Source organism: Sinohyriopsis cumingii, chromosome 13 (genome assembly GCF_028554795.1).
Source record: "Sinohyriopsis cumingii isolate HCF-2022 chromosome 13, ASM2855479v2, whole genome shotgun sequence".
NCBI classification, from domain to species: Eukaryota; Metazoa; Mollusca; class Bivalvia; order Unionida; family Unionidae; genus Sinohyriopsis; species Sinohyriopsis cumingii.
In genome coordinates, this window is record NC_142973.1 from 51,676,542 (window position 1) to 51,693,087 (window position 16,546).

Sequence of the window (16,546 nt, forward strand, 5' to 3'; positions counted from 1 at the left end):
ACCATATATATATATATATACACATATATAATATGATTGGCTGTATTGTGCGATTCCAATGTTTGTATAAATTAAATCTACTATATTTTACTTATCCTGACTTAATTTTCTTTTGGTCAATTGCTAGGCTGGGACAAATCTACTTTTTCTACGAAAACATTGACCTTATGTGGATCAGGAAATGTTACACTGGTGTTAGACAGGGCCTAACAGGGCCATAGCATAACCTGCTTTCTGTACCATCTGATGCTAACAGGGCCATAGCATAACCTGCTTTTTGTACCATCTGATGCCGATATTATGGCCATAACATAACCTCTCCTGTACATATATATACAAACAAAGTTTTAAAAAAAAACAACTGTGTCATTGAATTTATTTTATTTCACAAACTTGACAAAAAGTCTGTAAGAGATCCAACTCCTGATGTCTTTTTTGCTTCCTTTTCCAATATTTTTCCAAGCTGCTGATGGAGATCTTTAGCTTTCATTTTCGTCTTTTTGCTTTGTATGCCGCCTTTACTCCCTATATTCTGCACAGGTCTAAAATCTCTAAGCTGGGTTTGAATGGACTGTTTCTGAGTCTCCAAACTCTGTACAGACTTGGGTAAAGAACTAGAGAGCACCTGTTTTCGAGCATCACTATTCAGCATGGAATGGAATAAGGATGTTTCACTATTCGATACAGCTCTAACTTGTGCTGTATGAATCTCACTTGAAACTGACAAACTTCCTTCACTATTTGCCTTCGATGTCAAACTCTGAATGTTTACACGATCTGACCTGGAAAAAAAATAAGAAACTTTTAAAAGTCACATTGCTCCATGAAATTTCACTATCAAGTTGAAACATTTACTCAACAAATACAAATATCAAAGTAAACACTTGAATAAAACTCCATTAAACCACAGAAAAAGGAAACAAAAAGAAACCTATGACTGAAAATCTAAGATCGAGCTATTTCATTCATAATGGGTAAGACACAGATTACCTATGGGAGGCAGTGTCATGCTGCTATCAGCTTCAATCTCATGCCTTGGATATGATCATTCAAGGTACGAGTTTGATCATTTAAAGTACAAGTATGATCATTCAAGGTATGAGTTTGATCATTCATGGTATAGTTTGATCATTCAAGGTATGAGTTTGATCATTCAAGGTACGAGTTTGATCATTCAAAGTACAAGTATGATCAATCAAGGTATGAGTTTTATCATTCAAGGTACGAGTTTGATCATTCAAAGTACAAGCATGATCATTCAAGGTATGAGTTAGATCATTCAAGGTATAGTTTGATCATTCAAGGTAAGAGTTTGATCATTCAAGGTACGAGTGTTATCAATCAAGGTACGAGTTTTATCATTCGATGTACGAGTTTGATCATTCAAGGTACAAGTATGATCATTCAAGGTACAAGTATGATCATTCAAGGTATGAGTATCTGATGTCTGATTGTTCACTAGTGAATGGAAGAATAACAAAGTCTCCTACAATGGAAAGACATATTTAACCCAATTTTCAAAAGACATGCCACATTATACCAAAAAGACTAATTTTATACATATACTGTCATGGATAGTAGTTCTAACAAAATAAAAGAAATATGCAGCAGCCCAGAGGTTTATATTGAATTATTTAACCAAATGTCAGTGAAATGAAATAATCAAGGTAGCTGCCAAAACGTTGCATAATTTCAATTACAACTTAATTTCAGCATACTGCATAGCAATCATCAAAATGACAAATGGAAATCTAAGTTCTCAATATTCATTTCTATATAAAATAATGTTTGGTGATTGAAAATTATAGGGTATGTTCTGATTTTTGCCCAAATGGCTGCTGAAGTCCATTGTTATAATGCATTTTCACAGCCACTGATGTCCATTGTACAGTTATAGTGCATTTTCACAGCCACTGATGTCCACTGTACAGTTATAGTGCATTTTCACAGCCACTGATGTCCACTGTACAGTTATAGTGCATTTTCACAGCCACTAATGTCCACTGTACAGTTATAGTGCATTTTTAAGGCCAATGAAGTCAACTTATAGTATATTTTCATGGTCATTAAAGTCCACTGGTATAGTGTGTTAATAAAACTGTTTAATTGATGCAGGGAGCAAACTTTCTTATCAAATGAATATGCATGACTGCATTAAATGGCAATAAATGAAACATTTGATGGTCTGAAAATAACCATTTAAAGAAGGAGGAGAATAATGAATGAAATTACAGGTTAATAATGGGTAAAGATTAATGTTAATTAAAAATAGTCATGTCAAGACAATTTTCTAGTGCAGCTCTCTTCTGGTACGCTTGAGAATTTTTGTGTTGGTAATTTTTTGGGACAAACTTTGGGCAACTTAGAAAATTCAACCCCCAACACAACTAGTTTAAAAGATGACTTCCATTCAAGTTGATTTTTACCTCTGCCCCCCATTAAATTTTGTAAAAATGGTCACTTCTTTGTGACCCTCTTGTCAGTGGAGGTGTATTTGCCATGAAATCTGCTGTGAAAATGGGTGGCAATAACAGTATTAACTACATTCCATTGTTTTGAAAGTTTAACTACCATTAATACCGGCTTAAAAGTATATATTAGATGATAGTTTGGTAGCATACTGAAGAGGCAATTTGTTTGTCTGAGACACAGTTAGTAATGGTTAATTTGCCTCAACACTGGGATTTTCTGAAGGGGAAGTTCCAAACATCCCTAGACAGCACCTAAGTCCTTGACTGAGTATCAGATCAAGCATTTGCAGGTAATATTTACAATCTGATCTGTACACACCTAAACCATTGTCAAGTTTAGATCTTACTGATGACCTGTATAACTGGAACATTCCCTTCAGATCCACTCCCCAATATGTGTGTACCACAGCGTGTAAAAAATCCAGGGATTTATGATATTTGTTCCTGAAGTATTGAATATGTGGAAGAAGAGATAGTTTATGATAAAAAATAATCACTACAAATCAGTTGTCCTCCACAACAGCAATAAGATAACCATCCAGACAGAGCTTTCGATAATCATGAATATTAAATTGACGAAATGCATAATCAGTTTTTAATTTGAAAATTTTTAAAAAATCTTTTTGCCGATTTCTGAACTTATGTTCATATGTAGATACTTCATCTATGTGCACAGAACATCAAATGTTGGTCACAGTAACATTCTTTGGTCACAAGGGTGTGGTACTAGCCAAAATGCATCCATTGCACAAGCTTCATGATTCTAAACAGGCAACCAATAAATGACCTTTAAATAAAATAATTCAACAAGGTTGCTGAAGCATAAAAATACAGGTATGTGAGACCTCCTTTTTTGCAATAAGATTAGCAGGTTCACAAGTTATCAGGGTGCGAGTTATCAAGGGATTGCTGTACATCTTTATACCTGGAGACATGAAACTTAGTGAGGGGATGCATTTTTATGAGCACTATTCACACAATACTGAAGTAGGTCATTATGGCCTATATTTTATGCTTTACCGACATATGTTACCCCTTGTGTTTGAAGTTTATGCAATAATTGTGAAATTGCTTATTGTGATATATGTATTCTTTCTTTGCATTTGGTTAAGCTTTGAACTGTATTTTGGTTAAGCTTTGAACTGTATTTGGTTAAGCTTTATATTGTATTTGGTTAAGCTTTTACATTTAGCTTAGACCACTTGAGATTTTATGATGCTGTTTGCATGCTAACCTTCACAGATATATGAAACATATTGAGAGGATGGTTTTATATAGTTACTATAATCTTATTGCAAAGAAAGAAGTCTCATTACCTGTATTTTTATGCTTCAGCAACTTTGTTGAATTATTTTATTTAAAAGTCATTTATTGGTTGCCTGTTTAGAATCATGAAGCTTGTTCAATGGAGACATGAAACTTAGTGAGGGGATGCATTTTTATGAGCACTATTCACACAATACTGAAGTAGGTCATTATGGCCTATATTTTATGCCTCACCAACATCTGTTACCTTTTGTGTTTGAAGTTTATGCAATAATTGTGAAATTGCTTATTGTGATATATTTAATGTTTATCTGCATTTGGTTAAGCTTTGAACTGTATTTGTTTAAGCTTTGAACTGTATTTGTTTAAGCTTTGAACTGTATTTGTTTAAGCTTTGAACTGTATTTGTTTAAACTTTGAACTGTATTTGGTTAAACTTTGAACTGTATTTGGTTAAGCTTTGAACTGTATTTGGTTAAACTTTTACATTTAACTTAGGACCACTTGATATTTTATGATGATGTTTGCATGCTAAGCTTCACAGATATATGAAACATTGAGAGGATGGTTCTATATAGCTACTATTATAATGCAGGACCAGGCATAAATCCCATATTATTTTACCAGAAAATACCAAAAACACAGATCTCTATTTCCTGAACTTGAAGAAAACAAAACTTGAAGAAAACAAAATTGGTAACTGAAATGTTGATATATCTCTTGTTTTATGGTCGAAAATGGTAAAAACTGACCTGGAAATTTTAATTAACATTTTCAAGTTATCAACTTTTAACAAGAAGTTACATAACTGGTTATATTTTCTTTCCAAACGATATTTTTAGTACATCATAATTAAAGATATTCAAGAAAATTTTGATTAATGAAAATGTCAATTATGCCTAGTGTAGGCAGTACATTAATATTTAAATAACAATTTAAAAAATGTATGGAGAGAAATTTGTTTTTTAATTCTGTTTTTTAGTTTCTCTCGAGTGTAATCATCATCAATGCAATGTGTATTTAAATGTAAAATCTGTCCATCTACCATAATAGCTATGTCCGCAAGCATTTCTCTGAGAACCTAATTAAGTACCAACCGTGTTTTGATAACTGACTTGCAGAAGTATTTGTTGTATTGGTATTATCACATTAAATATCTCTTTTGAATCAAATAAAGGAGGTGGAATAAAAGAAAAGTTAAAAGGCATACAAATCCTACATACATAAATTTCTGAGGTCCCAGTCGTATGTCGGGTGAACTCACTTCAGTTGATCAAATGAATGCTGTTATAAATGTCATTGTGTATATAACATAATTAAACTACCTTAAATCAACTGACTCATTCGTATCTGTGATGAAAGATAACAAGGCTACCAATCAAATTGAATACTTTGAAAAAAGAGCTTGGTTTCACAGATATGGACCCTTGTGGGCAAGTAAGTTTCAGAGAAATCCTTTACTGGCGCTTAGAGATATTCTCAAGGATGATAGAAGTTTTACTATTACTTCCAATGAAATCACGACATCAAAATTTTACTAAATGAACAATACAAATATTGAGTTTCGACACAGACGATTGTCTCATGAAATAAATGTAGCTAGTTTTTGAAAAATAGGAATCTTGTTTGTTGTATATTGACAGTCTAGTTCCCTGCTACTTTTACTCATGACTTGGGGTTATACAATTAAATACCACTCTGGGAAGCAGCCTAATCAACAAAATAAAAAGCAGTGATGTAATGCACGTTTCTGCGTACATGTGATGGTTGTCAAAAATATGTTGGACATTTGAAAAATAAATGTTATTTATAAAGAAAAAGAAACAACTTCATTAGAAAAAGTGTGTTATTAAGAACTATTATCGACGTGATTGTAAAATGAGGATTCAGCCATTAAACAGCCCAGTTCCCTCCCCCCCCATGGTTTTCTCAATGTCTTAGCTGATTTTTTTTTCAATTTTTAGAGGATCCCCAGGTAACTTGCACCCTCACTTATAGTGCAGTCTGTGTTTGTGGACCCCATTGTGCACGAGTTATTGAGGGAGAGGTGTACACAGGATGAAACAAAATCTATGTAGATCTGAACTAAAAACTTAACCAAAGCAAGTTTAATGCGTAACAGTCCATCCAGGGACTGACGCTCATCTCGCCAAAAAGAATTTCCAGGAATCCAGACATTTTTTAACAGCTGAGTGTTGAAACCATCTCCAATATTTTGTTTAGACATGACAAGAGAGAAATCCTGAACTGGCACTTAGAGATATTCTCAAGGATGATAGAAGTTTAGCTATGAAGGTCAGATCAGCAACATTTTTATTTTAGATCCACTAGATATAATAAGATGTCTTCCAGTGAAAAGTCCATGTCAATATCACTTGCCATTTAGAAGTAGTAGTGATACAAAAAATTCCAGATGGCTGCCACGATGGTCACTGGATGCCAGAAAAGAACCATTTTTATTTAGAATAAGCTGTACACATAAGAAATATTGTTGTGAAAATCCCATCTATTCAGGAGGAGTACCAAAAAAAGATCTTCAAGATGGACACTGTGGTGGCCATATTAGCTGACCAAGCAGCACCATTTACATTAAGGACCAACTAGGCCAATGAATGAATATGTGTGTCAAATTTCATCCCTATCCTCTATGTAGTTTAACAATAACAAACTGGTGCAAAAAGATGGAAAAATTACAGATAACAGAAATAGGCCATCTCATAAGCTGTTTTGTGTAAGAAAAGCTGAGCTAAAACTGAAGGTCACAGTGACCGTCTTTTGTTGTAATGATGTGATACAAACAGAAATCCATTATCAAGTTTGTTGACAAGCATAAACATTGATCAAGAAATAATTTTAAAACGCAACAAATGTAAATAAAGTTGGTGGAGCATGAAATATGGGTTACGCAGGCCTACTTTTGTCATGATGGTGTAGCATTAAGATGCATCCTCTCATTAAGTTTTGTCATACCAGGTATAACAGTAAATAAAAAACTGCACAAGATGCAGAAACTTGACCATGAATGTACCATTTTAATGTAGATATAAATTAGCTCATTTAGTCCCTCCCGATAGTAGTAGTGGTAGGTGGGTTCATAGGTACCAGAATATTGCCTATGACATAAGAAGACAGATTGGTTGTGATCTAGTTAGGCTCTGTGTGTGTGTGTGTGTGTGTGTGTGTGTGTGTGTGCACCTATACTGGGGGGTTGTACAAAAACTCTATTTCATGGAGGTGACTTAAAACAATCATTTTTTACCCATACTTCTTTATTCATCTGAACAAAATTACTAAAAGGTGTATGACAAAAAGAACACAACACTGAATAAATTACTGGAGAACATAGGTGTAGCATTTTTGTGAAACATTTTTTGTGGTTATTCTATCATATCGGAAACTTTCATATCTAAACAATCTGTTAATCCATTTTAAAAAAACTGGTTTTTTTTGTTTTTTTCAGGTCCTGAGGTCCAAATTTGGCATGAAGCTCACGTGTTCTCAGCTATTCAAAATCATCTTTTCTCTCTGATTATGAGACTAGTGTACATGTAAGATACTTGATAACTATTTATATACATGTATTTCACCGACCTATTGACAGATATGCCATGATCTTCTTTAGCTGATAACCCAAGTTTTCGCAATTTTCGCTTATCTTTTTTCTTCTGCTTCAATTTCTGCTTTCTGGATTTTAGCGGTGCAACTGCAAAATGAAAAGAAAGAAACCATTTCAGCAAGATCATGGTGTGTGTGTGTGTCTTAAGATAAAGATTTTAAAAAAGGGAAAAATCTAATATGCAAAATAAATTAATTATTTATATGAAATGAACCATTAAAAAAAATCCTAGACTTTCTCTGAAACACCACAGGACACAATCTTGCCTTCTGATGCAAGGCAATTACATCAACCCTATTCTAGATCCAAAAGCCTACAAGCATAAAGTGTGTGTGTGTGTGTGTGCATGAAAGTATGTATGTACAGGATTTAATGCATATCAGAGCAACCCTGGCTATAGACCATTTCATGGTCATTATCTCCCCTTGAAAACACCAGAGGACATCTTGGTGCAACTCGCTTCCGGATCTCCAGATAGTTCAGTCAATAAAGATATCAGATGAAGATCAAGAAAATGTGACAGACCGCTTACATTCCACAACCAAGATCGATATCTCACTATCTTAAAATGACATTCTATCAATATCTGATCAATTATTGTTACATCTTTTACTTTTTTCACTAACTCGCAATGTTCCTAGCTTTAAAAAACAATGTTCTCTGCCCATTTCAGAACTTCATTATCTTTCCATTACTACCCCATGCTCTAGTTTGTATTATTTGATTGTGCAAAAGTGTATCGTTACTTAAAAAGATTGTTATTGCAATTTATTTCGCTTGAAGAATAATGAAAATATGTTTATTTTTTACAGCTTTAATCATTGCAGTTACTGAAGGCTGAACGGCAACGAGAAGAAAATTCTAACTTCTTAAGGTTCTTGCATTTCGATTAATGTTCAATATATTTTTCATGAAATAACTTGAGTTATATCTTGGAAGAATTCTTTATTCTTCTTCAAATTGTACAAATGCCATCCATGCTTGAACCGACAGGTGCATGTATGAGTCTCCATGATAATTATTTTATTTCCTTGAATGGTTGGAATTTTTTGAGTATACAATTTGGAGAAATATCGATGTTGGACACACTATGCATTTACAGGACATCTCACCTATCTGCCTGTCTGTATGTATGTCTGTCTGTCTCATTTCATCTGGTGCATGGGTATGTTTTTGCTTGACTATTACATAAACATAAATGAGTATATAGTGGTGTTAAGATAGAAAAAGTGATTGACAGATAAAGAAAACAAATATGAATATTTGTGAGTATTCATTTATTACTGACTTGAAGGGCATGTTCTTACAAACAGTCTCCTTTTTAAATCATACTGTATGCAATTTTACATCCAGTCAGGTGGATCAATATTGATTTAAAAGGCGATGACATTCTCAGCAATAACCTGAAGGTCGTGTCTTGGGTTTGTGTATGTTCCTTGGCTACATTAAGCTGATTCACCTACCCAATAAGCATTTTGAAACCCCCTGAACTATTTTAATAATGAAAAACATCACAGATATAAAAATACACAAAAATTAGTCATTTCATTCATCAATTTAAAATTTCTAACCTGACTGTTGCTAGGGTATCTCTTACATGGTCATCTTGTTCATGTTTCAATCTAAACAGAGTTTCTTAACAAACATGGCCACCATATTTGTGTGTGCGAGTCTGTTTTCAGACAACAGGTGTGTTGTTTGATCAACTCCAAATAATTCTGTAAATTTACATGACTTTGGCAGTTACATCCTTTGAACACATAGAAGAGTTCCAACACTTTTTATTTTGTTGAGAAATATTAAAACTAGCCATTTAAATTATTGGATACAGATGAGTTTTAAAATTGTGTGTAGTACAAAGAACCACACTCCTTCACTAAAAATGGATTTTTTCAGGAACAGGAAAAGGACAGTTAGCAGACTGGTTTGTTTAAATATAAAGCTCCCATTTGGTCTGAAATATGAAAAAGATGACAGTGCTAGAGACTTCCTAGCAATGATCAGGTTATAAATAATAAATTAATAAGGTGACTAAGGTTTGTGTATTTACTTTTATTCCTGATACTATTCATTTCAAAAAATTGCAAGCATGGTACAAACTGCCAGGGGAGTAACTGAAAACTACAGAACTATTTTGTTTGCAATGCAAATTTATATCTAGTGATTTCTACCTGGTTTATCTATTTTAATTTCTGTTTGTTTCAGAACTGTTTTGTCCTTCCTGCTCTGTCCTGGTAGCTTTGTAACCTTCTTACAAGCAAAGCATGTCAATACCTGCAAGCAAATTAAGTATAAATCTACAGCATCTATTTTTAAAATAACTATTCTTAAATTCTGATGGAAAATAAATATATGAAATTGATCTTGATATTCTTGAACTCAAAGTAAATATGCATTTAATTCAGTAAGTCCTACAAAAAATTACTAAATGGAAATCGAATACAAATGTTTTGCCCAGAGCTCAGAGACTTCCCAAATGTGGGGTAGGGCTACCATATGTTCAATTCAGGCATCCAAGTGGACTCCAAAATTAAACACTTATTTTTTTCCATATTTTTCTAAAACAAATCATTAAAACTAACTGACACAATTTTTTATGTTAACAAGTTATTACATGATTAACAAACTGTATCAATGAAAAAGGCATGTCTTAGGGCTAACTTCTTCTGGGTTACCAAGTTCTTTTTCTTGTAACCCACTGGGCAATCATCTGATTTCTATATCTGACAGATATTGAAATTCATAACTTGTGTCACACATTAGGGATGCATGTCACAAACAGACAGGAAACAATATACAATCTTATCATGGACTATCATATTTTCACTTATCTTTGCATGATGTAGCCAATTACTGATGAGATTTAGGTTTATACTGTATGCAGTACACTGCTCACAAAGAATATAATTTGGACATACACAAATACCATTGCTGTAGTCAAGAGTTTTATAATGTTACCATAGTCAAGAGTTTTAATGAAATGAAAAATAGGCAACAAACTTAAATATACAAGAGGTATAATACATTATGAAAAGGGCAGTGCAGAATAGAGCATCTCACGATTGCCCAAATAAATATGACTTATAAAAACTCTAATTTAAAACTTAAGGAAATTCACTTTTGAAAATCAACACTGTGCCACTCAAAATGACATCATCATTGTAGTATATTATGACATCAGTTTTTAATCTGGATCTATCATAGTGCTTTGAACTTGGGGTGAAATTGGACATAAAATTATCTGGTTGCAACATTTGTCTCCAATTAAATAATAGAAAGATATTTTTGTTTAAAACATTTTTAATAATTGCAATAAAATTACTGAAAGAAATATTTTCTCCAGCACATTTTGACAAACTTTCTTCCTTTGCATCATGGAATGGAAGCTGACACAGCTGACAAGAATGTATTCCAGTGTAAATGGACACTGGCAGGGCATCCACTATGCTCAGGGTTCACCAATCAAGAGGTATGTATCAGGCAGGCATGTGTGTCCCATACATGATCTATATATACAAAGGACTTAATCGTGACTCTATGTCACAATTCATCCCCTTGTGACGTGTTGCAATGCATTCCCATGTGACACATGTCACATTACACCCCAACTAACCTATGTCACAACACTTCAGCCAGTCCATCAGAAAACTACTTCAAACTGTACAGGTGTTCATTTTCTAGAACTCAAATCCAAATAAACAACCTATTTAAAGCTCATTACAATCAACAGTCATGGGCCAAAAGTTAAACACACAACACAGATATACATAACAACATCCATGCATGTATTAGAAGCAATTTTATGTGTATTTTCCAAAAGAACCACCATATTAGTAGTAATCTCACAATCCACTGTTTACCCTCTGCTAATCAGTGATCATTAAAATCTACACTGCAAATTCATGCAAGCTTAATTTCTATGTACATAAACAATGGAAACAAACTAAATACATTTCAGAATTATGATTATAAAGGCATTTATGACAAAACATTTTGGGAGCTAGAGTAGAAATACTTTACAGTAAGTTTTAAGGCAACAAGAGTGAGGAGCTTCATAAGGGTGTGTGTTGTATGCATGCATAGGATTGATAAATAACAAGTTGTAATATACGAGTCAGTGTGATTAATATGTTGATATTCTTAAATAAACATGATCTATTTCTTATAGCTCTCTTGTCTTTTCTTTCTTTTTTTTATAAAACCTAGCCATAGGCAGCACCCAAATCAGCAGAGCTTGCCAACTCAAAATAATTGGCTTGACAAAATTGCCTTTTGATGCATAGAAGAAATTTCAAGTTGATTATGTGATAGTTGTTAATACTATTTCTTCTGGAATTTCCTTGGAAACAAAAGGTACTCATCTCTAATGATCAGTTTCCTGGAGTTCATTAAAAGCACACCTGACTTACCGAAAATGTTGTACCAACAAGCAATGTATATCATTTACTATTGTTTAGTTGTTTATAAAGATGTTTATTAGCTGTAGAACAATAACAGTATGCTTAATCCTCACTATAAAATGCCTCAGCATTAATTTGCACAATTTGAATGATTTTTCTAATCTATACAGACTCTGTCATGTCTTGTTTAAGGAGATAAAGCATGGGTTATTATTTTTAATCAAAGCTTTTAACTGTCATGCCTGCTTGAAGTGGATTCATGTTTAATGATGCCTACACTGACAACCAATCATACTTTAAACTGAACCAATCTAGCAAAGAAAAAGAAACAATGATGAACAACTGCATATGGAAAAATTACATGGTATAGTATAAATAGGATACCCACTTATTTCAAAAGTTATTTAAGTTTATATACAGGATAATGTCAACATGAAGTCTAATATTGATAGTAATAATTTTGATGGATAGGTTTATTGTCCATCACATAACAAACAATGAGGTACTGCCTAATTTATGGAGGGACTGTTCCATTGTAAAATCATCTTCCAAAAAGCCAGTAGGCCATCCACAGAAGCAACCTAGAAGTAATGACTCTGTGGACAAGAACAACCAATGAAGAAAGCTGTTCCCGATGACAAGTCTGATTATCTGGAATCTGACAGTGCTCCACCCAGTTCTTTGCAAGGTCACTATAAACATTATGCCTTAAAGCAAAAGCAGGACATAGTTAACCATGCAAAAATCTGGGAACCAGACGTTAAGCTGAAAGTCTCAAGATTCCAAATATCTCTGTGAATACATAGAAAACAATTAACTTTTCTGTTGATTTTAACTGAATGGGCCACTGAAAAAGACTGGATACCCAGTTTTATATGGGTGGATATAGATGACAAATGGGCAACTGAAAAAGAGTGGATACCCAGTTTTATATGGGTAGATATAGATGACAAAATAGCTCAATGTTCAGTGTTCACTCAGCATGGCTTACAAATTCCAGTCAGTGTAAAGGGAATATGTAATATTCTAAGAAATCTGTCTCAAAAGAATTTCCAGACAGCAAATTCAATGCCAATTGGTCTTGGGACAGTGTTTCAATGGGTTTTTGCTCAGAAGCAGGACCTCTCTTGAATAGCATTTACCAAAGGATATAGAAGAAAACATAGCTTAATTCCACAAATAAGTGATTTACAGACGCAAGGAAATTATTAACATAGATGACACAATGATGTACTTTGACCTTACACCAGGGAAAACAGTGTACAAAATAGGAATGGAAAGTATTCTGGAGCAGAGAAGAAACACATTACAGTCATTTTAGCCATTGTAAGTTCTAGCAATGTATTACCCCTATGATTACTTTCATGGAAAGGAGAAAAATCTTTATCTGAAGACAGCCAAAGGGATAAAGGATAATGACAGAACCAGATCTGAAGACAGCCAAAGGGATAATGGATAATGACAGTACCACATCTGAAGACACCCAAAGGGATAAAGGATAATGACAGTACCACATCTGAAGACAGCCAAAGGGATAAAGGATATTGACAGTACCACATCTGAAGACACCCAAAGGGATAAAGGATAATAACAGTACCAGATCTGAAGACAGCCAAAGGGATAATGGATAATGACAGTACCACATCTGAAGACACCCAAAGGGATAAAGGATAATGACAGTACCAGATCTAAAGGCACCCAAAGGGATAAAGAATATTGACAGTTCCAGAGAAAGGGTACATGGACAAAACATTAATGCACTGATTGACTCATTCTGGGCTCACAACACAGATGATGTGAAGACGCAGTTGCAAAATGGAAATGTTGTGCCAGCATTAATACCTGGAGGTTGCAAATCCGAGCTGCAACCTCTTAATATGAGCATAAAAAACCACAACTTGATGGGATACACCAAAAATGCTAAAAATGCATTCAATTCATCTCATGAAAGTGGCAATACATACATTTAAGGATTTGAAACTATTTTGTTCATGGAAGTTCAGGCACACATTAAATAATTATTGCTGACCAAATTAAGCAAACTCTATCTGTTAAACTATCAACCTACACAATGATACAGCAGATCTTCATAGACTGTGTTCTAATACATAAGTTTCAGAAAAAAAAACTATAGTCATGCATCATCTGAATATTACATAGCATTTAAATACTATTTGTCAGAAATAAAATTCTCCCCCCTCCAAAAAATAATCCAAAACATCCTGTAAATAGAGTATTACAAATGCATACAAAGATTCATGAAGGTATGAGTTGCTGTACCATAAAATACTAAAGCAAATTAACCATGATGATATTTCAGATTGCGCAGGAAAGATAATCTGGATATGAGAGTGAGATGAGGTCAATTTTTAAAAATGGGAGAAAACTCTAAAAGTAATATTCAGACAAAGCCTACTCTTATATTTGATATAAACTCTTGTGATGATATAAATTTGTACTGATTATAAGATCATTATATTGTAAGCTGCCCCCCCCCCCATTTCCTCGTCATGATTGACAAACAGCTAATTTTTCCTGGACCCTCCTGTAAGTCCAGGTGTTTTGTAATAATCAAATTCACTCCAATAGTACTGTGAAATGCATATAGATAGTTCCCGAATGACATCATCAGTAGCCATATTTGTGGTCATTTAGCAGACTGACAGTTGAGTTTATATGGTGTTTGGAAGTTGAAATAAAATTCACTGAATCTCTAGATACTTTTAAGAAATTTAAAGACATAAACAGAACGCAAATCAGGCTTTCAGTTAGTATCTATACTTGTGATTTATAAGTTGACCTTGCTTCAGTGTGTCTTGTTAAAAATTTGAAATTTTGGTAATTGCATATAGGAGAAACTGCCAGGTAGCTTGTCATGCAGGTAAAATGAGCAGAATATTGTCTGCTAGTGACCTCATCGGGGAGCATCTATTATATGATGCCTGATCCGTGTTTAATAGTCCTCATTAGACCTATTATGCAAAAACATTATCAGACTTACCATAGCCATGACCTCTGGCCTTGAGTCCCCTAAATCAATCGATTTTCTTAACACTCTATGTGTAAGCCATCCATGAAGTAGGATCAAGGAACTTACTCTAGAACAAAAGTTTTTATACAAAATCATTTTTCTTCTTTCAGTTACAAAGACATGGGCATTTATCCGATTGACCACAAAATCAATAGACTTCCTCCTTACCTCATCAGCAAGCAATCCACAAAGTCAAGTCCAGGTTTGTGACATTGTACTACTAATATCTGGATGCAGAAACTATCATCTTCCAGTGGTAACTGTATCTCTCTCTCTCTCTCTATCTATCTATCTATCTATCTATATATATATATATACATATATATATAGATATATATATATATATATATATATATATATATATATATATATATATATATATATATATATATACTCTCTGACTTTCTTATCATTTTCATCATGAAATTAATAGAATTATTTCGTACCCAAATGCAAGCCATCCACAAAGATTGGTAACTGCAGGTTTGCAGAGACCTCGAGTAATTTGAGTAACTGAATGAATATATTTTTCTTTCTTCAAAATGACCATAACCTTTGACTTTTTGACCATAAAATTGATATGGTTTTTCCTTAGCACAAGTACAATCCTTGGTGGACAACCAGATTTATTGTGCAGAAATCATTTTCTTATTTCACAGTAACCTTGACCTTTGACCTCAAAATCTATATGGTTTTACCTTATGCCATTCATAGTCTCCCAACTGTAGATGGTGGAGAAATCATGTTATACAGATACAAAAATGGTAACAGATGGATGGATTTATATCCAAACATAATACACTCCACCGTAAGTATGCACCCTTTTTCACTTTTTGGTAGGCTATGTACAATCTGCAGAATAGCTAAAGGCTAGACTTACGTAATTAACTTGTGAAAAGGAGTGCTCCAAAAGCTACTTGGGTGTACTTAAAGAAACCATGCACGTAAGCACCTGTGATTGATTAGCAAATAAACGATGCCTTATTTGTTCTAATAATGTTTAAATTAAATTGGTGATGACATGAATATAAATCAAGAAAGTAATCAAAGCTTTCCAGGAGTCTGATTTGGACAATATTGTCAAATCATTGATATGTGAACAATAATGTGTTATTTGATTTATTTAGGACACTACAGTATCAGTACAGACTTTTTAAAAAAAGTCCAGAAGAGTATGATACCACATAAAATTGAGTTGGCAAAATCTGCTATTTTTTCAGGAAATGGACTTGCAATAAAAATGGCACTAATGCAAAAAAAAGGAAAAAAAAATTGACAAAACTTCCATTGGATATTTGAGATCTGGTACCTAAAGCTTGTGTAAGTTCATCCTGACAACAGTTCAGATCTACAGTCTCAAGCTACGTGCGTTAAGGTAGCATACATGTACCAAGATTAATTCATATCTTCTATTGAGCCCATGTTATATCCCAACTTTATTACTTAGAGCTGACTGTTAAAGCATTTAAAACTGCTTAATAATTAACATTTACTCTCAACTAGGTTTTCTTGCAGACCATATATACTCGCGTGTAAGCTGAATAAGTTAGAAAAAATAAAACCTGGAAGAAGGGAGGTTGGCGTATCCATGGGAAAAGGTCTACACTTTTTGACTACTGGTATATGTTGTTATTGCAGATTGCCTATGATGAGATTACATGCTTAGGCTGAACTCCAAGGACCTCCTGTACTGAAACCCCATGTGAAGATGACCATCCATTCAGACAGAGTAGCAATAACAAGATTTTTCAATATGGTTGTA

The 16,546-nt window shown here is 33.7% G+C and overlaps 1 protein-coding gene across 1 annotated transcript in view; it reads right to left on the reverse strand.

The window, feature by feature from the left end:
• Window positions 1-366: 366 nt before the first annotated feature.
• LOC149785552 (uncharacterized) overlaps window positions 367-16,546 on the reverse strand; it is a 35,151-nt gene continuing 18,971 nt past the window's right edge. Inside the window, exons 4-6 of the mRNA XM_089979353.1 lie at window positions 9,525-9,627; window positions 7,329-7,440; window positions 367-782 (exon numbers count right to left, since the gene is read on the reverse strand). Of these exons, the coding sequence (XP_089835479.1) occupies window positions 386-782; window positions 7,329-7,440; window positions 9,525-9,627 (612 nt within the window). The 3' untranslated portion in view covers window positions 367-385. The remainder of the gene's footprint in view (window positions 783-7,328; window positions 7,441-9,524; window positions 9,628-16,546) is intronic.